The 24,112-nt window shown below is 43.9% G+C and overlaps 1 protein-coding gene across 2 annotated transcripts in view; it reads left to right on the forward strand.

Moving 5' to 3' along the window:
• Nucleotides 1-24,112, forward strand: part of LOC115799317 (melanoma receptor tyrosine-protein kinase-like) — a 278,847-nt gene that overhangs the window by 230,746 nt on the left and 23,989 nt on the right. The window contains exon 1 of one of the 2 annotated variants that reach the window (XM_030756415.1): nt 8,301-8,470. The exons of the other annotated variant lie outside the window; for it this stretch is intronic. Coding sequence (XP_030612275.1) covers nt 8,389-8,470 — 82 coding nt within the window. The 5' untranslated portion in view covers nt 8,301-8,388. Of the gene's footprint in view, nt 1-8,300; nt 8,471-24,112 lie in introns of those variants that run through there. 2 annotated transcript variants of the gene reach the window in all.

The raw sequence follows: 24,112 nt of genomic DNA on the forward strand, positions 1-24,112 counted from the left end.
TAAACAGGTGAGTTATAGAAACACCCTGTACAGCTGCTGGGAAGGTTTAACATGGGGACTGACTCACTGTGGCGCCTCTGCTGGACAGCAGAGGAACTGCAGCTTCAGGTGCTTTCACACCGGCTTCACGTCTCAATCCAGGAGGTCGATACTTGGTTTGCATACAGCAAAGCTCCTTTCCAGTTTAATGTCCTCGTATCCTTTGATAGCATGTTATTAAAGACGTTCTGATATTAAGAGTTGCGGGTGTGTAACAGGAGCTGCTTAGTTACCTGCAGATGTTTTAATTATGTAATTAAACTGTTGGAGTGAAGTTTCCAGTGAGCTGCTGACAGTTCAGCTGCAGTGATTTAGTTCATGTTTTTGTCCTTTGTGTGATTAACTACTCAGATCATTTGGACCATAACAAGAATAAATACACCTGTTTTAATTTGATCACAACTTCCTGCTGCAATCAAAGTCTCTGCTGAACAGTTCTTATAAAATTAATGGTTGAATGCATAATGTGACATAACACCCCCCCCCCCCCCCCATTATTTCTCACTAAAAGCTCTCAGTCGATTAACTTGATTCCACCTGCAAACACAGGCGACAGCAAAGAGGAAAAAACTCGTCATCTTTAATCATGTTTGATCTGACCGAGAGCAGCGAGGAAAACAGGAGAGCCAAATATCATGTCCACACACACATCATCTACATAGATCTACATTTATGGCCACTGTCTCTGATTGGTGGAGCTCTGCTGTACGGTACTCTCGTGCTGAAATGTTAGTGTGTGTGTGTGTGTGTGTGTGTGTGTGTGTGTGTGTTGTGGAGCAAAGGGGACTAAAAAGAGGACTGCAGTGCTCTGGAGCCGCTCAGCCGTCACTCTGTTATGTTCCTCAGGTTTCATGTTTTGTTGTTATTTTTTCTCCTTTTTATTGGTGATTTTTACCTACTGTGTTCTTAAAGCACTTCATGTGTTTTATAAATAAATGTCATTAATATAATTGCTATCAAAACTGTCTCATCTCAGGATTTATTGTAAAATATTTATTTGCTGGTGCATCACTTAGAGAAATCAGATGCTGCCTGCTTATCTGCACAAAATCCACAAACAGCGACAGTCACACACAGTGAGGCAAACAGGCCTGTATTCAGAGAAAACCCTCAGAACCGGACAGTGTGGATACTGAGGAGACAGAAATCAGAACCAAGGCTGGAAGTTCAAATCAAGTGTCACAGATTTCAGAATAAAACAGGAAGTGCCTAACACAACATGTTAGACAACACAGCTACCAACAGAAGGAAGTAAAAGTGACAACAACAGGCAAGAGTCAGAGAGTATGAAAGGAAACAGAAACATCATGACAGACCTGCAGAAAATAGACCCAGCTGATAACCAGCTGATAACCAGCTGATAACCTGCTGATAACCAGCTCATTGCATCACATTACTTCTCAAACACTTTTTTCCTTGGCTGCTGGTTCAGTTCAGGAAAGAGATGGTGCTTTGGGTTTAACTACACAGCGTCACAAAAAGTAACCCCGTGTCCTCGGATTAGTTTATCTTTATTGTTTTGGTACTTTGCTACAGTAGGAAACGAAACCTCCACCACAGGTCCTGCAGATGTGTTTGTTCCTTAAACCTGAAATAACCGACTTCTTTAGGACAAACAGTTCCTCTCTGTTAGCTCTGTTTTTGGTCTCCACCAGCAGGTGTGCAGTTAAATGCTGCATTATGTTCTCTGTCTGTATCTGTCTGCTCTTTGTGTGAAGTGAGCAGATGTTTTGGAGCTTCCTCTCTGACTGAGAGCTGAGAGAGAGAGCGGAGCTCTGTGAAGCTGATTCTTCCCTCGGTCTCTCTGGGTTTCCACTCATTCAGGTCTCAAGTGCTTGTGTCAAAGGTCTTTTCAAGTATCTCATCAGAAAAGCTTCTTCAGTTCTAAAAGTTGATGGGGAGTCCTGTCATGTAGTATCATGCAGGACAGAAGCAGTGAGAGAGCATTAAAAAATAAATATTTTCTGTTGCCTACATTGTAGAGATGCTGCGGCACACCTAAACACAAAAATGAGAATAATCAGAGGTTCTAGTACAGCTGGGGGAACCCTAGGTTTGGTTGTAGTGGCTCAGCACGGGGAAAAGAACCACGACTTTTTAAATTGTGAGTTCCAGTAGATTTTGTTAGTGTACAGACTGTGATCAGCTGAGCTGCTGCTGCTCTTTGTGGATGAATTGAATTCAGCAAGATGTAAGCAAATGTTTGATGAGCTGTCTTGGCTGATTTCCATCTCCTACACAGACATTATGCTGTTTATACTGTTGTTATACTGCAGTATACAGTTGGTATAAAGGTGAAATTCGGTGAATGAATCTCAGCATCATCAGCTTAAATATTTTTACTTTGTTACGTCTCATCTCTGCATGTGAGTCATTATTGCAGGATTCTCCGTACAGACTTTAGCAGCTCATGAAAAATCAGCATTCATTTTTATCTGTGCTAGGACCAATTTTATTTACATTATACATGCTTCCCTTAGGCAGCATTATTAGAAATTTTCATTGTTATGCAGATGATACTCAGTTTTATCTATCCATGAAGCCAGATGACACACATCAATGAGTTAAGCTGCAGGAATGTCTTAAAGACATTAAGGCCTGGATGACCTCTAATTTCCTGCTTCTAAATTCAGATAAAACTGAAATTCTTGTTCTCAGCCCCACAAATCTTAGAAACATGGTGTCTAACCAGATACTTACTCTGGATGGCATTACTTTGGCCTCCAGTAACACTGTGAGAAATCTTGGAGTCATTTTTGACCAGGATATGTCCTTCAATGCACATATTAAACAAATATGTAGGACCGCTTTTTTGCATTTGTGCAATATTTCTAAAATTAGAAACATCCTTTCTCAGAGTGATGCTGAAAAGCTCATTCATGCATTTATTACTTCTAGGGTGGACTATTGTAATTCATTATTATCAGGCTGTCCTAAAATCTTCCCTTTTCACTCCACGTATACCCCACTCTGGATTTAATCATTAAATTTCTTCCATAATGTCTTTTGTCCTGTCTCTCACCCCTCAGCCCCAACCAGTCCTGGCAGGTGACTAACCGCTGGTTCAAGTCCCGACCAGTCCCCATTTACAGCACGTCTTCCTCATCTCCTCTCCCAGTTTTCTGTCTGTCTTCACTACGAACTGTCAAATAAAGCCTTGAAAATGCCAAAAAAAATAATTTAAAAAGGGAGGTTTTCCTTCCCACTGTCACCAGTGGTTGCTCACAGGGCATTGTCTGATTAGGATCTTTACCTTAAATATAAAGCACCTTGAGACGACTGTTGTAATTTGGCATTATATAAATAAAATAGAATCCCTGCTTTTCCTGTGCTGCAGGTTTATCTGATCTAATCCCAACAGTTCATTCCCAGACGCTCCGATCGGTGTGCTGACAGCCTGATGAGGCTTTTCTGAAAACCACAAACCGTGACTTTCCTGGATGTGATTATGTCAGCTCTGCCTTTATTTGTACATGTCTCATGTTTTCAGGTATTTTCTCAGGCTGATAACCCAGTGTGTGTGTGTGTGTGCATATGCATATGTGTGTGTGCGTGTGTGTGCGTGTGTGTGCTTGTGTGTGTGTGTGTGTGTGTGCTTGTGTGTGTGTTGTGACTTGTTGTAGAATGCTGAGATGCTAACAGTCACCCCGACAGATAAGGACCAGTACTGAGAATAGAAGCTGCCTCTCTGTGTGAGTGTGTGTAGGTGTGTGTGTACATCTCTGTTACCTTGTCTGGAGCGTACCTGCTATAAATGCCAGCATCGTCAGGATCAGCAGTCCTCGTGAGGACCGATCGTAATGAAAATCCTCGCTTGTTTTTGGCTCTTGTAGGGGAGCTGGCAGACGATTCATTTCATTCTGGCCAACTTTTATGATAAACTCAGCACCGAATTATTTTTCTGATAAATGAGCTTTGACTTTATTTTTCCTGGAGTTTTAGACAACTTTGAAAATGAATTTTTATCTGAGTCATGCTTTTGAGCAAATTCAGAGCGATCTGATCTTTTAGTCTCTGGGCTACAAATTGTTTATTGTTTATCTACAAAACTGATTTTGTAAATCAATCAAAATTTGAACAATGTTGTTCAAATTTTGGACCACTGAAGTACAAAATAAATTTTCCATCAATTCATCATTTTACAGGGAAACTCACCAAATGAGACAGTACAACATTTCAAATAGAGAACTAAAGAAACATCAGCAAACACCGAGGGTTTAAGATTTTGAAGAAATTAGAAGTGTTGGATATTTTCTTTTATCCTTCATTTGTAATTTATGGGGAATTTGCTCATGGATGCTGCCTCCTTACAGGAGAAGGAAAGCATCAGGTGTGCAGCCTCACCTGAATCAAGCTGTGACCCATTTCTGAGCTGAGGTGGGGGGGTTTCTGCCTGGCGACAGCCCGTCAGCTTTTATTAGGAACAGACGAGCAACAAAATCCATTAAAGTGTTGATTTTTCTGCAGATGCTTTGTTGGCAAAAAGCAAGTGTCTCAACACATTTTAGCCAAACAGAGAAAAATCCACACAAAGCAGAGAGCAGTTATTAATTATGAATGCAGGAAATGTTGCAGTGTGAGTGAAATCAGTGACCCCATTAGCATGAAAGCACGAGTTAAACAAACAGAGGCTGAAATGTGTGAAAGAAACGATCACAGCATCAGTGTTAAATCAGCTGCAGCAGACGTGAACTTTAGGTCCTGCTCTGACTTCAGAAAGTGAGTTTGGAGAGGAAAAAAGAGAGTGAAGAATAATGTTACAAAGTTGCACATCTATGTTCAAACAGGGGGTAATAAACGGGGAAAAAAAGCATAAACAGCAGCACATGATAGTGTCATGAAACAGCTGTTTGTGGGCTCAGAGGCAGGTTTAATGCTCTGAAGCATAACAATACACAAAACTCAGGCAAGGCAGGAACAGGACCTTATATCCAGGAACTATCCAGGAACTATCCAGGAATGATCCAGGAATGATCCAGGAATGATCCAGGAACTATCCTGGAACTATCAGACTGAAGGAATAAATACCGAAGACGTGGCGCGCACAGGTCTGAGGGTAAGGAAAAGACAGGCATCAGGTGGGAACACAGCTGAGGATAATTATAGTCAGGTTGTTATACATGAATAATATTTATAGGGATGCTTTGCTGTCATCTCCAGATGTGCAAAATTAAACCAAATGTAATAAATAAATCTACAGTTTCAGTGATCCTCTCAAACTGGCTGCACACCTGACCCTCCCACGACACACGATTATATGATTATATGAAAATAATCACATGTTACACTGTTTCACACCAACATTTTAAACAACAGTTTCACAAACTGCCGAGTCCAGAATTTTCCTGTTCAGGCCTAAAAAAGTAAAAAGTATGAGCATAAATAATGTAAATGCAGGTGAGTGTGGTGCAGCGCTGCCACAGAGGGGGGGCTGGGGCTGAGCCCAGCATTAACACTCTCATCATTAACTCAAGTATTTTTCACCAGTGCAGCAGATTTAGGCCAGGAAGCACCCGGGAATCTCCCTGCTTAACATTTTTATGACTTTAAGCTGCTGAGTGATGGGAACATGGAGACAGACGGGGAATGGGAGGAAAGGAGTGAACAGCAAAATTTCCAGCCAGGATCCAGAATGGGAACTGATGTTCATTCCTACCTGTGTGACACCTCAACGTGAACTAAACAGCTATCGGCTTCTCTCTGTAACGCTGACCTCTGGCAGTCATGTGACACAGCATCGGTCATCTAAGAATGTCAGTGTCAGCGCCCTCTAATGGTCACAGTGTTCACGACAGGAAGAAGGAGGTTCTGAAGAGGATGTCGGGGTGGACTCACGGTCTCCCAAACATCGGAGTTTTTCTTATCTGATAGATTTCCCGCATGTATCTGTTGGATTATTGACTGAATGTGACCCCTGCTGCTGGTTTGATGAGAGTTACACCCAGAAATGTGTCAGAAACACTGATGGAAGCTGCTTTAATATATGAGCCATATTATAAACAACCAGTGAGCTCCTATTGGTTGATAAACCATCAGTGCACCCCTGAGCTGATGGCTCTGTTTGTGTGCTCTACGCTGTAGAACATGTTCAGGTTTTCTTGGTCTCCAGTGAAAAGCTGCAGAAATGGGATGTTCTCTTGTCTCTGTCCCACCAGGAGCAGGCAGCTCTGCATGGTTGATTACCACGTCACCAGGTGCCCTTCCTGACACCTCAGTGGGATTCGTGTCTCCTCCCAGGATCAAACTGGGAATCTGTTGCCTGTCAGGTGAATGTGTAAACCACTACACCACTGAAGGATGAGCTGATTATTCCAGGAAGCAGGAAATGATGTCTGCCATTTCTTTGTCTGTCCAGAGTGATCATCCGAGGTTGCTCAAATCTCTGTGTCATCATTGTTGTCCGTGTGATTGTGTAAGACCTCAGCTGTATTATTCCACTGACACACATGAGTGACCTTTTGTTTTCAGCTTGTTTGTGCCTCCATGTCATGTTTTTCTCTCTGGAAAGGGAGCAGCAGGTCTGACGGGTCCGATTTCAGCATCATTGTGTTGGTGAAACGCTGGAGTCGAAGGGAAATTAAAATTAAAGGTCATAAAAACATCATGTGTGGACCGCATCCCTGCTGTCCAACATGTAGTCCTGGCCCCAAAGGAGGGTCACAAACACGATCACAGAGGTCCGAAATAATTGTCCACTTTTTCCTGCTCATCCGGTTCAGGATCACGGGGCTATCCCAACTGTAACTGGGTACAAGAGGTCACCCTGGACAGGTCAGCATCCATCACAGGGCTGACACAGTGAGAGTGACAACCATTCACGCTAATATGCACAACTTTATCCAACAGAGACTCACCACTCACCTCTGGACTGTGGGAGAAGGCACACCGGCACAGAAGGACCCATCCAGAGGGTTCAAACCAGGAACCCTCTGCCTATGAGGCCTCAGTGGAAACCCCCCCCCGACCACTGTTTGGCCTATGCAGTCTTTAAAAAAGGCAGTTAAAGGTGTTGGTAAGAGTTTCACAGTGCAAAGGTTTATTCAGCCAGAATCCCCAAATTCCACTTATTCAGGAAAATGAGTCTAAAACTTTTTTGGCCTGAAAGTGACAGAAATTACTGAGAGGATTATCAAACCAGCTGATCTGTAGCCCTTTAACTGCCCGTCAAACCCGTTTATTCACCTGCTTTGGACCAGAAGCCAGAAGGAGATAGTGGCCACCAGGGGGCATCAAAAACACGTTTTTTTATTGCGTTTTGATCCATCCATCCATCCATCCATCCATCCATCCATCCATCCATTTTCTTCCTCTTTCCTCAATGATACAAACTGCAGAGAGAAAAACAGAGAAAAGCACAGAACTTCACATGTTTCAGTGTCATGTTTCCTCCTGTTTCTGTGTCCGTGGAAAGACAGAAAGCATCATTTTTAATCTCTGAACTGCTATAAAAATATTTGGAGTGATATTTGTATATCTGCTGAATAAAACTGAGAAACAACAGAACAAATAAATCAGCATTAAAAGTCAGTGAAGATGAATTAAAATCTGAGTGGTGCTGAACAAAAACACGGAAACACAAATGTTTCAGAAATCTGCCAGAAATGCGATAAAACTAAAAATTATTATTTATGCAGAAACAGTTTTATAACCAAAGCAAACATTCAGCCAATAAAACTCGTTTTTCTTGGCCAAACACAATGAAGCGCTTCACACATCTGTCCTGGTTTTTGCTGAAACAGTAAATATGAAAATTCATGATATCAATAATAATTATAATTTAATTTAATTCATTATTAATTTCAAAGTAATATAATTTTGATTTGATGGAATAAACCTCACACTGAGTGTATTATGATCATAGTTAAACTGAGGTTATGAACTACACGGTTCTGCAGGATTTCGGTCTCATGTTGCTCAGCATGAAGAACTCTGTAACATTAGAGGAGGAACATGAAGCTCACGCTGCAGTTTTGCACCAGCTCAAAGTATTTGGTTCAAAAGGTGAGAAGTTGCGCTTCTTTATTTCTGCCACACTCACAATATTTCCATCTTCCCGCAAACAGCTGGATGCTACTTCAGTTTTATTTTACTGGCTTATGAAAGCTGATCGTTCTGTGCGCGCAAACAAGCGCGTTTACAGGAAAAACACAGCTAATTGAATTTGAAGCGCAGAGGAGGTGTGGAGGGAGGTGTGGAGGGAGGTGTGGACTTCCCCGCTCGGGGCTGAACCCGCTCAGACCCGTCACTCAGCTGCAGAACACGCACCGAGGAGCGCTCAGACACCAACTCCCCCGCATCTGCTGCTCATGGAGGAGCCGTCCGTCCACGCGTCAGGAGACAGCCGCTGACATGAAGTTTTTCTCCGAAGGCGGAGCGGCGCTGCTGCTGCTGCTGATCGGCCGCTGCTGCTGCACCAGTCCCGGCAGGAGAGGTAAGACCGGCCCGGGGAGGGAGCTCCGGGGAGAGGGTGGAGGGCTAAAGCTGAGCTGTTTAAAAAGTTTGTGTCTCGCTGTTTGCGCCGCTGTGAGGACGCTGGGTGAGCTCGGCTTCTACCTCCTAAAATGCTCATTATAATTTGGATTATTGCTTTGATTGTTCTTTTATCAGAGCTCCGAAGCAAAAACTCTGATATCTAAAGTTCATATTTCATTTTTCAGTGATGTCAAAGTAAAAAGAAATACACTCACTTTATTTCCTAAATAGAAAATGAATTACGGAGACATTTTGAGCAGAGAACTCAGATCTTTATGATAAATCAGATTAAATGTCATAAAGTCAGTGGAAGAAAAAACATCACAGAACTGATGAATCTATAAAAGGGCTTTAAAGGTTAAAGGTTAAAGTTCCTGTAAATACTGAGGAAGTGAGTCCGCCCACCACCATATCAATGTCACATCAGTGTCATCGAGCTGAGCAGGAAGTCTGAAGAGACACTAAATCAGAATTAACTGGAATTAACAGGTCGGACTGCTCCGCGGGGCATGATGGGAAAAAGTCATTTTTGTTTATTTAGCGCGTTCAGGCTCAGCAGGGCTGAGGTGGTTTCTGCCTCCTGGAGGCCCCGGGGCAGACCCCGCTCCGAGATTACATCTCTCAGCTGGCTCGGGGACGCCGGTGCTCCCCCGGAAGAGCGGAGGAGGCAGCCCGGGAGAGGGAGACTGCACCCCCCCCCCCCCCTCCCCGGATAAACGGCTAAACAGATGATGGATTCATAATTAACATAATTAACATGTCTATGGCAGCTGAATGAACAATGCACTTCTGAGAAAAGTACTGAAAGAACTATGTGAGGAATGCTGAGCATGATAACCTGATAAACATGATAATGGAGCGAACCAAGGAAATATGTTTTTAAAATATGCGAAAAAACAAAAAATGAATTTTAAAAATCACAAACAGTTGAAAAATAATCGAATAAATGAGCACGAACAGAAAGAGAAGAAGGTGTTACTCTGGGGTCACAGACTGACCTCACCTTTAGTTTTTAGGTGAGCATCAGCACTGATGGGGGGGCAGAACAGAAACAGAACAGCTGTAATAAACAGCTGTAATAAACAGCAGCGTGGATGAACAGGACAGAGCGACCTGTCAAAGATAGAACAGCTGGAAGTTTGTGGAAGAGCTCACAGACTGAAGCTTATCACCAATTAAACCTTCATTTCCTCTCATGTTTGCTTTGTGTTTGAGCCAAATCTCCAAGCTCGTATCTCCCACTGTGAGACATGTATCTCCCAAACATCCACAGTGAGACGAAAACACAGGAATACGTGATTGTTATGCTCCATCTTTAAACCTATGAGTGATATCTGGGTGTTTGGATTGATGGCTCTGAGCTGCTCTATGCTGCAGTTTATGTTTGTCTGTCTGCGTGATTAAATACAACCATCAGGCTGAATGGAGCTTTGCTGAAAATTATTGTAGGGTCTTTACCCACAAGTCAAAGCACCTTGAGGTGACTGTTTGTTGTGATTTGGCGCTATATAAATAAGATTGAATTGAATTGAAGGTGGAGCATGGCAGAAAGCACTGACTTTGGTGGAGGTGCTCTCTGATCACATAGTTGAAGCTCGTTGCAAACTTTGCCTCCCAAACAAAGCACACTTTTACTTTTCAAAGTTCCCTTAAAAGCTTTTGCATCAATTTCCCTAAATGCTCGACCCACGTGCGCTCTGGGCTCGTGTAAACATGCATTAATATTGCAGCAGGTTTTCAGGTGCTTCCTCAGCTGGTATCCCTGCTGATGTGTATCTTACCACTGGCAGATCTCACCACATTAACCTGCTGCACATCTGCAGGCTGCTTTGCAGCCCACCTCCACCCCAGCTCCTCCTGTTTCTGCTGTCACTGACGCCTGCTCTCTTCTGTGAGGGGGTGTTGATGCCGTTCTCCCCGCCTCCAGCTTTCCATGTACGGACATTGGAAGGATAGAGAGCTCCCAGCAAAGAGCCGTTACTGTAGATGGAAATAAAACCACTCTTTATTGAAATAGTGATGCAGCAATGAGGCCACTTATTTAATAATTTTAATTACAGTAAAAACAAACAAAACACTGAGATTATTCAGATCTCAGATCCAGACAATTCCAAGCTCATTATTTTATTCATCTCTGTTCTCGCTGATCTTCACGGTGATCAGAAACCTGCAGGAGGAAACAGAAGTCTGTGTGAGCTGCAGCTCGTTTCTGTGACTGATGGGTGATTGATTGGTTTGGTCTGTGTCCGTGCTGGGAGGGATAAACTATGGTGACCTCTGCTCCTCCTATTCCAGTCAGAAAAATGAGAAACTCTTATCTGCATTAATATGAAAGAACATGATGGTGTGCAGAAACTGTCCCACAGGGAGCGATGACCTCAGAGAGGAGCCTGAGGATGATTTCACACTCTGGGTGGAGAGGGTCACTGTGGGGTCTGGGCTCTGATTAAAATGAGTTTGGAGATGTTCAGACAGATTTATGTGTCAGGTTTATCATAAAGCTGTTGTTTGTTCTTTTTCTAAGACTGAGTTGTGATTCTCATTATTGTGCCATAAAACAGCAGTCCCTCACAGCCGAGCGATAACTAAACATGAGAAACGTCCTGAAAATGAAGTGAGGGAGTTTGGGGATAGTTGTGTGTCTGGTCAGATGGCAGCAGGTAGGCAGGATGTGACTGATGCTCAGCAGAAACCTGTGATGTTCTGGGTGGTTTTAATCATCTGCTGCAGAACCCTCAACACCTTCAGTCTGCAGTAATGTGACCTGAAGCACACACACCAGCATGATTCTGGGATTTAACTTAATCCAAGGGAAGAACTCGGGACTCACAGCTCAGAGTGGAATGAGCTGCATTATTGATCTGCTGTGTAAAGCTGCAGATCGTCTGCACATCATTCTCATCATTTCTCTTTACTCTGTTTAACCAGAGAGTCTCAGCTCGCTGCTGCTCACGTAGGTTTGTTAGTGAACTTTGAGCAGTAAGTGGTTTGTAGAGAGCACGTTCACCTGACCGGAGTTTTATGATTAACATTAGCTGCAGCTGCGAGGCTTCAACATCATTCTCTGCAAATAATTTGCAAATTAGAGTTTAGAGAAGATATAGAAGATCTCCTCCTCCTCTTCCTCCATGAGGAGATCTGGACCAATCAGGCTCAAATAAGTTTCATCGCTCACGAAGATCAACAGAATAAAAAACTGAATGAATGATGAGCGGAAAAGCTGAGCTCAGCTGTTCAGACTGGTGTGTGTGTGTGTGTGTGTGTGTGTGTGTGTGTGTGTGTGTGTGTGTGTGTGTGTGTGTGTGTGTGTGTTAAGTGAAAACAGCTGACTGTGTTCCCTCTTTGTCTCGACCTTTATTTGATTATCAGGAGGATTTTAGTGAGTCTCAGTGTATCTGGGTGACTTTCATTCTTGTGAATTGTGTGTTGTTGTTTCACTGCTCAGGTCAGGCAGGCGGAGTGCCTTCAGGCCAAGGCTGAGGGTGAAATTCACCCTCATGCCATTTAAACAAAGATGGCTACCGCACTAGTCATCTGGGCCTGACAGCAGTTTGTGATACTGTCACAACCTGTAATCTGCTGGTTTGTTTCAGCTTTATCCTGAACATTGCGTCCCTGAACACCACACTTCATCAGTCATATGAACTGATTAAAACCAGCAAAGGTTGGAGGGTGGTGGAGGAATAAGACCATCCATCCATCCATCCATCCATCATCCATTAATCCATCCATCCATCCATCATCCATTAATCCATCCATTAACCCATCCATTAATGGTAAATGGTAAATGGACTAGTTCTTATATAGCGCTTTTCTACTCAGTCAGAGCACTCAAAGCGCTTATACAACCTGTTTGCATTCACCCATGCACTCCCATTCATACAAGCACTTCCATTTTTTTATGAAGCTAAGTGCTTTTAATTACCTAACATTCACTCACATTCATACTCCGACAGAACGGTCGGAGAGCAACTTGGGGTTAAGTATCTTGCCCAAGGATACATTGGCATGTAGCCCGGAGTAGCCAGGATTCGAACCGCTGACCTTCCGATCAGTAGGTGACCTGCTCTACCTACTGAGCTACAGCCACCCTTCCATCCATTAATCCATCCATCCATCCATCCATTAATCCATCCATTAATCCATCCATCCATCCATTAATCCATCCATTAATCCATCCATCCATCCATCCATCCATCCATCCATCCATCCATCCATCCATCCATCCATCCATCCATCAGTCCAGGTTGGAGCCTATCCCAGTTATCATAGATTATGTTATTAATGTTGCTTTGTTGGGTTCAGGCATTAATTATTTACTGGGTTATGTTGAGAAAACTTGGTTCATGTGTTCAGACAAAAAGGCTGTCATATTTTTGTTTTTACTCCTGGTTTCCATGGTAACACCATACTTTCCTTACCATAAACATGCCTCTGACATAAAATACATTTCCTGTTATTAACTGACACTGAAAAGTTCACGACTATTTCAGGAACTGTCGTGAGGACAGGCTGCTTGTTACTGTTCTTAAAAGTACTGCAGTACTTTACCTCGTTACTTGCCAGAGAAGGAAACTCGTAGCCCTGCTCGTTACCTGAAACACGCACATAATCAATTAATGAGGACACTCACACAAAATTAGATTTTCAATCAAAGTGATAATATATATATAGATTTGTCTCCTTGATGACACAAACCCCGCCCACCGGCTCCTCTTCTGATTGGCCGGGCGGTTGCACTTTCAGCTGATTGTGGTGGTTTCTCAGTGACACAAAGCTGAGCGGCAGCAGAGTGTGCGCTGGGAGAGAGCAGCTGCTCGCTTTTCTGTTGGCTTTTTGTGTTTTTAATCCAGAGCTTCAGCTGCGCTAAATCATCAAACACTGATTGTTGTGGCTGCACAGAGCACGAGGCATGTGTGTGTGTGTGTGTGTGTGTGTGTGTGTGTGTGTGTGTGTGTGTGTGTGTGTTCCCATTGAGTTTGACTTTTTGGAAAGACCTTGGGAGTGTGTGTGTGGTTGTGTGTCTTTGTGTATCTAACTGAAACTAGAGTCCAACAATAAAGAGGACGTTAGAGCCTGGTGGTAACCATGGCAACGCTGTTAGCCCACTGAGCAGCATTGACTAAAAAACTACGACAACAATCAGCCGACTGAAAAACACCCAAAACTGAGCTGAGGTCAGCGGTTTGCTGAGGCCTGCCTTGTTTCGAAGGCTTTGATTGGCTGCTGGTTTAAGAGGAGAGTGGCACACTGAGCTGATCCATGTTCCCATAATTCATCAGGTCTGTTAGTGATAACTGAGATTTGAGCTTCTGTGTCTTTTTGTAAATTTGTGTGTCCTCTAATCTGAACGTGTCAGTTTTACTACGCTGGGCTCAGTAATATTTATGTATTCAACTGACTTAACTTTATTTTTGTGTATACAGTTTTCAGCAGCAGTTGTGAATCAACAGCTGTATATTATCAGGTAAAACCAACAATATTATCAATAGAATCTCAACAATCAGACGATCGTATGTTAACAGGAAGAACTCACCAACAGAACCAGGTGAAGGGATGGACAGACACCTGGTTCTGTTGGTGAGTTTCACCTGTTTTGGTCATTTTCAGCAGCCACAGAGCTCACCTGTGTTTAGGTGGTTGGTCCTGACTCGTGTCAGTTCGGTTCCACAGAGAAGCTTAAAGGCAGTGAGGTGTTCACACAGGTATCAGCCGTCATGGCGACATGTCACTGCTGTCAGTGCTGAGTCACGGCTGCGACTCGGCCCCGACTGTTGGGAGAACGAGAACTTGAACCAGCTCTTCTGGCGAGTCGAGTGGCTGTGTGGTAGCTTTCCCAGCAGCCGACGGCCGTCAGACGCAGCCTGTGGGATTTTCAGAGCAGGAATGTGAAAAATGTCAATAATGGAGCTCAGAAACTGTTTGCAGGATTATACAGGCTGCACGCCACCACCATGCTCACCCAGTTCAGCAGGGCAGTGGAGACGTGGTTAACTCACCGTTTTTTCCAAACTGCTGCCACTGCTCGGTCAGTCTGAGAGCTGGAGCTCACACAGAACTGCAGCCGCACGTCAGTCATTGAGTTTCACACCTGTAACCTGCAGGTATCTACACCTGGAAAATAAGGAGTTGATTGTTTACTGGGTGTTCATCAGCGCTCCGGGTGATGACGGAAAGAGTGAGACTGTGAATACGAGCAGCAGGAATGAAAGTCTCAGGGCTCTGCCTTAGAGACAGGGTGAGGGCCTCCATTATTCAGCAGGAGCTCAGAGTAGAGTGTTTCAGTGTCTCAGCTGGCTTAGAAATGCCTCATTGTCCCCGTGACTGAGGAGAGAGGGCTGAGAATCTCTGTGCAGACTGCTGCCTCCACAGCCTGGACCCTGATAAGTGATCGGCAGCTGAGCGACAGGCGACCAGATGGATGCTAAACCGGCCTGCAGGTCGGGACCATCACCCACGAACACATCTGGAGAGAATGGCAAATATTTTTCTTCAGATCTACACAAACTTTCTCCTCAGAGGGTCAAGTTGTCTTGCTGGCTAAAGTCAGGTCATAAGTTTTTGGACAAAGATGAGCTTTAGGATGACCTCCTTCACGTGCATCCACATCTTTTTGGACCTCATATTGAGAGTTTCAGTAAACAGCTACCAAATGCAAGTTCTACACTTGGAATCTTATCCAGATCCTTTATGTTGCTCATGGAATAATGAGGGAAGCTGGCCTCACCTGGGCTCACCTGGCCTGTCAGTGTCTTGTCCAGTTAATAATTTGAAAATGTGGGACTGTGCATAAAAATGGCTGTAATTTCTGAGCAGTTAATGAAATACTTTAGTAAAATACCTTCTTGACTGTGTGAGTTAAAATCATCTGTGGATGCAGAACTACACAAAATTGTCCTGATGTCGATTTTTTTTCCTTTCAACATTTGATGTGATGATTTTGGTTGATTTTCAGCCAATCACCAGCTTGCATTCAGTTGTTTCAGTAGTGAGATTTGTTCGAGTGTTGTGAAACCTGAGGTGTGTGCAGTAATTCATTTCTTTGAAATGACTGATGATCTTGTAGACATGATCTTTGCAGTGTCTGCACTTCCTGCCAGGCTGCAAAGGGCCTCAACCAGCTGGAACTCTCAGATTGTTCTTAGCTTCAGGTGAAACTCCTGGACTGTTTTGTGCCAAACCTAAAGTGAGTTTATCTGCTTTTTGATCAGCTGCAGCTGCAGCAGAGGTTAGAGGACTCGTGCCTCGTCTACAGTTAACTGTTAGGAAGGGAAAACTCGTTGGTTCCTTGTGGAATTTTCCTCAACCAACAACAGAGTGAGAGTGAAGCAGCTTCCATCTCACAGACAAGCACAGTCTCGCTCTGACCTGCGAACACTGCTGCAGGCGGTACACACACACACACACACACACACACACACACACACACACACACACACACACACACACACACACACACACACACACAGTGCAGATCCAGCGATTAGTTTCTGATCTTAGTGTGTTCGAGACGTTCCGTTCAGCCTTTCAACTGTCAGACAGGATTGTGTGTCTGTGTGTGCAGCTGATGTACACTCGGAAGATAAACGGCATATTTTGTGCACGTGAACTGAAGAACAGGTTTGAAATAAGCGACAGGATTTCAGCACTTCTGGAAACCCACAAATGGCTCCTGCAGATTTCTATATGTGTTTATATTGTTACGTCATGCACACTGAGGGAGGCTGCAGACCGGTTTGACAGATCACACTCAATGTTTCTGAAGTCACAAGTTCAGAGCTTCAAAATGATTTCACGTGGAAACAGAAACACGATTTTCTCAGCTGAGCTCAGACCTGCTGAGATTGTGTTCAGCGGGACGGCAGATCTCAGCTGCTCGAGACATTCCTGAAGTGTGTGTGTGTGTGTGTGTGTGTGTGTGTGTGTGTGTGTGTGTGTGTGTGTGTGTGTGTGTGTGTGTGTGTGTGTGTGTGTGTGTTCCTGTTGTGGCCTTTTGCAGGACACCATCTCCTCTGTCGATCTCGTTCTTGTTTAACATTGTTCAGTTTCATGAAACAGAAATCGTGACGGAGGAGGTCAGAGATAAACCTGCGGTGGTGCCTCACACACACACACACACACACACACACACACACACACACACACACACACACACACACACACACACACACACGCAGATTGCAGGTAGAGATTAAGTAAACTGGGTGTCTCCACCCAACAGTTGAGGTGTGAAGTATGGATCGCTGTGCTGATATGCCATCAACATTTACTCACACTTCAGCGTATATAAAAGGACGTGAACACATCACAGCGTGCATGCAAGAACGCGAGTAACTGAATGCATCACAGTTTAAGTACACTGTATTCATAGAAGTCATGGCCATCCGCCCCCAGCAGCCTGCAGTTTGGTGTTCCCATGTTTGTGTCACATGTTTGTGTTTCTGCAGCTCTTTTAAAAGGTCGATAAAAACACTTAAAGGCCTTTTAAAATCTGATGTACGGCGCAGCGATCAGAAGCTGTCATTGATTTTTGTTTGAGTTCCCGCTGTGCTCTGGAGCCGCAGGCAAGGTGACCACTGCAAACTATTGATTTCACTGTCATTCTGTTTTTCACTGCAAGCTTTTATTGCTTTGAGCTCTTTATTGTTTTGTATGAAAAATGATTTTCATCCTGGCAGCACGACCTCATTCTGCTTAAATAAACACGCTGGTAAAGACGGGAGCGCGTGTGCGCTCTTGTGCAACATTTCTAAATAAAGCACCTCACAGGAAAAAGACGACGATGAATCCAAAACAATCCAAAGTGACGTAATAAGATTTCATTTTTCCATCCGGCTCCTGCTCTGTGAGCCGAAAGGATCAGAAGATGTTGGTGTACAAACACACACGTGGAGCTCCTTTGGCTCTCGCTGGGCGACTTTCCCTTTCACTGGGTGTGGTTATGTCTCTGTAATGTAGATGATTCTTGTTAATTACATGTGAAACAGCTGTTTGTGTCCTGCAGGCTGCTTTCTGTAAAGATCGCTCATTAGAGAGATGATCGGGGGGGGGGTGCTGTGCTCAGTATAATCAGGAAAATGTACGTAAAACAGCCAAACTACAGGCTGGGCTGGAACAATTAAATATAATAAACCAGAAAGTCTTTTCTGCAGTGATTTATAATTTTGGCTCCATCAGAGCTAAAGATGCTTAAAAATCAATAAAACAGCTGCAGTGTGAGTATAAAGCACAGAGCAGGAAATGGATCCCTCTGAGGTTTGTGATCCGTCAGTCACACTGATGTTCTGTGTTCTCTGAGCGCCACGATCCGAGAGAACACTTTAATAAAAATAACATAATCTGAAGGCCCGTTCCTTTCCTACCGCCACATATAGACCTTCATTTGAGACACTTCTGTGATTCTAGACACAGTTATTTATTTTTTAATTCATTGTTTGCTTGGGTGTTAATGCAGAGCGTTGTGTGGTTAGTGCAGAGCCTGGCTCTGCTGCAGGCTGATGTTAGCACCACCAGAAACACAGAAAAACGTCTGTTTATGTCTTGAAGTCAGTCTCCGTCCTCCACGCTCTGATCTGAGCCGAGTCTCTCGGGTCTTTCTCTCGGCTCAACTCTGTTTTTGGTCTCTTTAGCTCTTTGTTTGTGTCTGAGAGAAAAAGTGAAGGTCACAGTGACGATCGCTCTCCGTCTTCTCCTCGGTTTCCCCCCCAGCTCCTCTTTGATCTTTTATGAAGATTCATTTTGGTCCTCTGTGAAGAAGCTGCTGCCTCACAGTTAGGATGCTGACGTCGCTCTGATTTTACTTCATCAGGAGGGGTGAGCTGCTTCAATGAAGGCCGCGTAAATAAAAATGACAACAAAAGAAAGGAGAAGAGTTAGACGAGGAGAATCACAGGGTTCCTGTTCAGAAATTCAGCTGCAGAGCTTTGAAGCTGAGGATCATCATCAGTCTCTGCCCTCTGCTCAGCAGTCCCTCACACAGCCTGCATAAAACACGGAGGCAGAAATAAACTTTCATTAGCCTGAAGAGCAGCAGAAAAGTGAAGCAGGGACGCTGAATAATGTGTTCCAGTGCAGAGCCAAAGCCACAGCACTGAGCTCAGCACAAAACACCTGTTTATAAAGGACTTCATCACATTCACAGGAAGCCTGCTGAATGCTGTCAGTGTTACCATGTTTGTGTAGCTGAAAGTGCGACGCTCCACACAAACACACGTCTACAAAGTGAAGCCGGTTCAATTCAATTCAATTCAATTCAATTTTATTTATATAGCGCCAAATCACAACAAACAGTCGCCTCAAAGTGCTTTGTATTGTGGGTAAAGACCCTACAATAACCCTATGAGCAGCACTTGGTGACAGTGGGAAGGAAAAACTCCCTTTAACAGGAAGAAACCTCCATCAGAACCAGGCTCAGGGAGGGGGGGTCATCTGCTGTGAGTGGGGGGGAGACAGGACTAAAGACATGCTGTGGAGACAGAGATTAATAATAATTTATGATTAAATGCAGAGTGGGGTATAAACAAGCCTCCTTCACAGCAACTCACTCACACTGACTGAGTAAAGTTTGGATTCGAGTTCCTGTATATAACCTCAGGGTCCTGTCACCGTTGTGGCAGCGTTTGCCCTCCAACACCAGCCACCGTCTGCTAACTGTGAACACAGTTTAGATGATGATGATGATAACGATGTTATGAAGGGGGAGATTATCTGCAGCTCTGCAGGTCGTGTTGCATGGATGTAAGGAGAACATTGGGAGACTGAGGTGGATCAACAGGTGGGAGTGCACTGCTCTGTTTCTGACCCCTCATAACCCTCAGCAGCAGTTTTGTTATTTATTCTGACCCAAAGCCGGAGCTGTTCCTCCAAATAAGATGTCAGATTATCAGATTATGCAAATGCTTGCTGCAGACTTGTTGACTTGGTTTGGGTTCAGATTCAAGTCTTCACTGTTTGCTTGTAATGAGCGTCCATCAGTTCACTGACAGCTGATTGGTCGATTCAGACCGTCAACAAGAGGACAAACAGCCTCAGTGCTGAGAAACAACACGCTGGCTGACTGACAGCAGCACTTCACTCATTACTGCTAATTCAATACTGACACACACACACACACACACACACTGATATGCCTTAGTGAACATTTTTCATTCCTCTGAAAAATCTGAATGTTGCAGTGAGAGAGGAAGAAGTAACCCTGTGTGTGTAGATACAGGTGTGTGTGTGTGTGTGTGTGTGTGTGTGTGTGTGTGTGTGTGTGTGTGTGTGTGTGTGTGTGTGTGTGTGTGTGTGTGTGTTATCTCTCCCTGCATCTCTGGCACACTGTGAAACAGAGAAATTCTTTGCCTGCCTCTGGGCTCTGATTGGCTGCTGCACTGATTGTGATCTGAAGACAGTGACTGATGGTCTCAGTGTAGCTGGATGAGTTCTGCTGTCAGAGAGCACCAGGGTGAAACCTCAGGCTAGATTTTTCCCCTGTTGGCAGTAAACATTTACAGTGTTACAACCTTATTGCTCTGTAAGCACTAATATCTGATCCTACAGCAGAGCAGCTGCTTTAATGATCTCCCATTAAATCGTGGACTCAGTCTGGATTCTGTTTCTGTCCCAACACACAGGCTGCAGCTGAAAGAATAGAAACCAAAAGAACAGAAACACTGAAAACACTGAAACTTTACCTTCTAAATAACTTGTGTTCATGGTGTGTCGAGGTATGTGCACAGAGTGGAGGGTTCACTCTGAGAACACACTGCAAATAAAAAGCAGTGTAAACGAGGCGCTTCCAGCTCATCTTAACCCGAAACTTTGAGCCTCACCTGCTCCTGACCAGGTGAGGTGGCCAGCATCAGTTACCATGGTGATTTAGCACATATAAAGTCATTAATCTCACTGCGTAGTCCACCCACCTTGAGTAAATCAGCCAATCAGTGGATTAAACAAAGCTGCAGTGACACTGTGGGTGAAACACATTCATCAGTGACTGAAGTGACAGGCAAACACAACAGTGGCGTTTTTAACCACTTCATGTCCACTGAAAACACTTTAAACACCAGTCAGTCATTATCTTTATGTCCATATGTTTATACATTTTTTTGTTGGTATTTGATGAAGAAGGAAAAAGGATTTCTCTGGTTTGGTGGCTGAACTGTGAGCGCACGTCCTGTCACTGCACTCGTCTGTTTGCCAAACCTCGAAGAAAAGGTCAGACTCCACCTGACCTCCAAGCTGCCGCAACAAAGCTTTAATCAGCAGAAAATCAAACATTCAACTAACAGATGACAAATTTTTAAAGTTTTGATGATGTTCTCGGAAGTTTTCTTTATGCTCTTCAGTTCATTTAACAGATATGAAACAGAAACTTCATCTCAGGTTTATTTATGTACATCATTTATCAACACCATTCTCTCAGTAAGGAAATAACTTTCCTTTAACTTATCCATTAAATATTGCATTAAAATGTTATTAAAATGTAGCAACTAGAGAAGAGAGGCTTTATATTTAAGCGGACCTGCTCTTTGTTACAGTTTAACAATTTTGATTGTGCACTTTGTTAAAACTGTGACTTAAAAACCTGTTAAAAGGTTTCATATAGTAATACATAAATTATTTAGATGTCCCAAAAATACGCTCCTGAATCCTTCATTTAAACACTAAACTGGGAAAACTGGAGCTGTTTTTCATGTTTTTCAGCTTTTTTTCTCCGAGGCTTCCGAAAATAAATCACATTCAAAATGCTTACTGTTTGAGTCGCATCCAGATGGGAATAAATTGATACCTGGTTACATTATAACGCAGCAAACATTTGGAACTGATCAGAAACTGAAGAACAAATTCAGAAACACACTCTGAACTCTTCCTGCTGCAGACAGAGGTCTACGACCTGCAGACAGAGATAAACCAGCACGACCCTGACTGTTAGCACAGTTTGTCTAAGCACACACACACACACGTGTTGTTCCAGCTGCTGGTTTAACATCAGAGCATTTATAAATTTTCTATTTCAGAATAAAAGTAAAAATTTGCAGCTCTTTCTTTCCTGCTGACTCAGCAGCAGCTCGGAGGATGAGGAGGAGAATAAGGAGGACTTCACAGATCCCGTTTCTTCATGTCATCTCATTCATTTGTGGTTTATCTGAGCTGAGAGTCGTTGCAGTCCCCAATGTGTACAAACTAAGATGCAACACACGACCTCTGCAGGTCTCCAGGATGCAAAGCTGGATTAACCCACTGCTGTAAATAACACACCATGTTCTCCTGTTTCTTTAAAGCTGCTGAAAACATCTTGCTGCTAGAAGCTGGGAGATTCACATCCTCTGCTTCAGCACAAAGATCACTTTTGCACTTTTCTTTTGTAAATATTCATGTTAAGCAGTTTGTCACAAAGAGGTAACTGAGATCAGTTGCTGCTTCTTCAGTGAGTCTCTCCTGTCCTGTGGATCCTTTGGGTCCCGAGAGCTGTGGGTGGAGCTTCTGTGGATCAGTCGTGTTCCAGCGTATCTGGCTGATGCTCCATCAGATAGGACTCTGTGGAGTTTGGAGTCCGGGTCAATGCCTTAGGCCCGCGGTCATGATTGCTCCTGGTTAGTTTCTCCTGAGTGTCTGTGGGTTGTGTTTGCCTCACAGTGATGTTTAGGTGCATCCTATCCATTTTTTTTATCTATCTCAAAGCTGATCTCCATCAGAAATATGGTGATCCCTGCACTGCTGCTGTGTTGGAAAAGCAGCTCTGAGTCATTGTAAATGAACTTTGACCTTCCACGGAAAATACGAACATACGTGGAACTGATGTGCAGCAAACCGTGCAGCAGTCGAGGAGGGTGTCCAAAAATCTGACAGCTCAGACCAGTTTCTGTACAAACAGAACTGTGTGTGTGTGTGTGTGTGTGTGTACATGCCATCATTATGAGTTATCACACCTTAGCTTTCTTTATTTACTTTATTACATGTTCCACCTGCAGCGGTGAGTGTGACACCCGGACATTAAGGTGCAGTTTGAGTCGCTGTGCTCAGACTCACACCTCCATCAGGTCTGAAACACAGACTGAGATTCAGGCTGACGGACACTTTTATCTTTTGATTCGAGCTCTAACAGTTATCCTTAAATCTGCTTAAATATCATAGAAATAACTGCAGGACCTCCCTGAGATACTGTCACTCCTCTGGTGACAGCTGTCTGGACATGCATGGAAACACTGCAAACTGGAGCTGCTAATAATCAATTTTTCTACTGTTAATGGCACCATTGCTAAAATATGAGCAGTTACAGGCCTGTAGGTGCCCTGGAGCTCCGATAATTTCCTCACTCTATTACACTTCCTGTTTACACATCCAAAGGTGCCAAATTATTAGTAGAATTGCCTGAAGATGGACCCACAGTGTGAGACTGAGATATGATTAGATTAGCAAAGCACAGGAGACTCCTCCTCCATAATCAAACATCAGTCAGTGCCGGTTCTCTAATGATGTGGTTGAGATCTTCCCTTAAAGCTAACAAAGATGTGTTTGAGCCCAAAGCCAACCAAACCTTAACTTTAATGTTTGTGGATGTCGCCCTGCTTTAGATCACTCACTGTGGAAGGAAAACAGGAGAGGAAAGAAGGGAGGACGGAGGAGGGATGAATCTGAGGAAAGGAGGAAAAGAAACTAAGGAATGTGGGGAACACAGGAAAGGAAGGAGTGCTGGCAGAGAGATGGGGAGAAGATGGATGACCGAGGGAGGATGGAGAGAAGGAAGATCTCGGGGGGAGTGTGAGTGGGAGGAGGCCGGATGGAGGAAGAAGGAAAATATAGGAATAAGAAAAGAAAAACACCGGACGATGGAAGGAAGAAGAGAAAAGAGAACGATACAAGGAAGGAAGGAAGGAAGGAAATTCAGGCTTTAGTTTGCTTTATGGAATCACATGTGCAGTTACAGTACACTGCACATGTGTACGTCCAGATGTGTGAAGTTTCCTGTGAGGTCCTGGCCAATGTGCCGGCTGCAGGCAGAAGCAGCTGTGCAGCCACAGCGTTCAGAGCAGGTGATGCAGAACTTCTCCTCATCTCCAGGATGCATTTTATTAAAAGGTCAGTCATCAAAGTCATTAAAGTGTCGCAGAGGTCTTTAATTCATATTCAGATATGATAAGTGAGCATAGTCATTAATATTCAGTGGTAGTAAAAGGCCTGATACTCGTTACACAACAAGCTGCACCCACCCATTCATGCCTCAAAGGCTTTTTACCTCTCACACACTCACACATAACTACAGAGGCATGATGGGCCACAAAGGCCTGGGAAAGAGTTGTTGAAGCTCGGTTAAGGAGAGAGGTGATGATCAGTGAGCAGCAGCGTGGCTTCATGTTGAGAAAGAGCAGATGTGATGTTTGCTTTGAGAGCTGATGGAGAAGTTAGAGAAGGTCAGAAGGAGCTTCACTGTGTTTTTGTGGATCTGGAGAGAGCAGATGAGAGGATGCTGAGAGGGGAGCTGTGTCTGTGTGGTGATGGACAGGCTGATCTGTAGTGAGAATAGGGAGCAGGGAGAGGAGAGCCTGGAGAGTTGGAGGTATGCTCTGGAGAGAACAGGAATGAAAGGCAGTAGAAACAAGACAGAATACATGTGAGA

Source organism: Archocentrus centrarchus, chromosome 20, assembly GCF_007364275.1.
Source record: "Archocentrus centrarchus isolate MPI-CPG fArcCen1 chromosome 20, fArcCen1, whole genome shotgun sequence".
In the NCBI taxonomy this organism is placed as follows: Eukaryota; Metazoa; Chordata; class Actinopteri; order Cichliformes; family Cichlidae; genus Archocentrus; species Archocentrus centrarchus.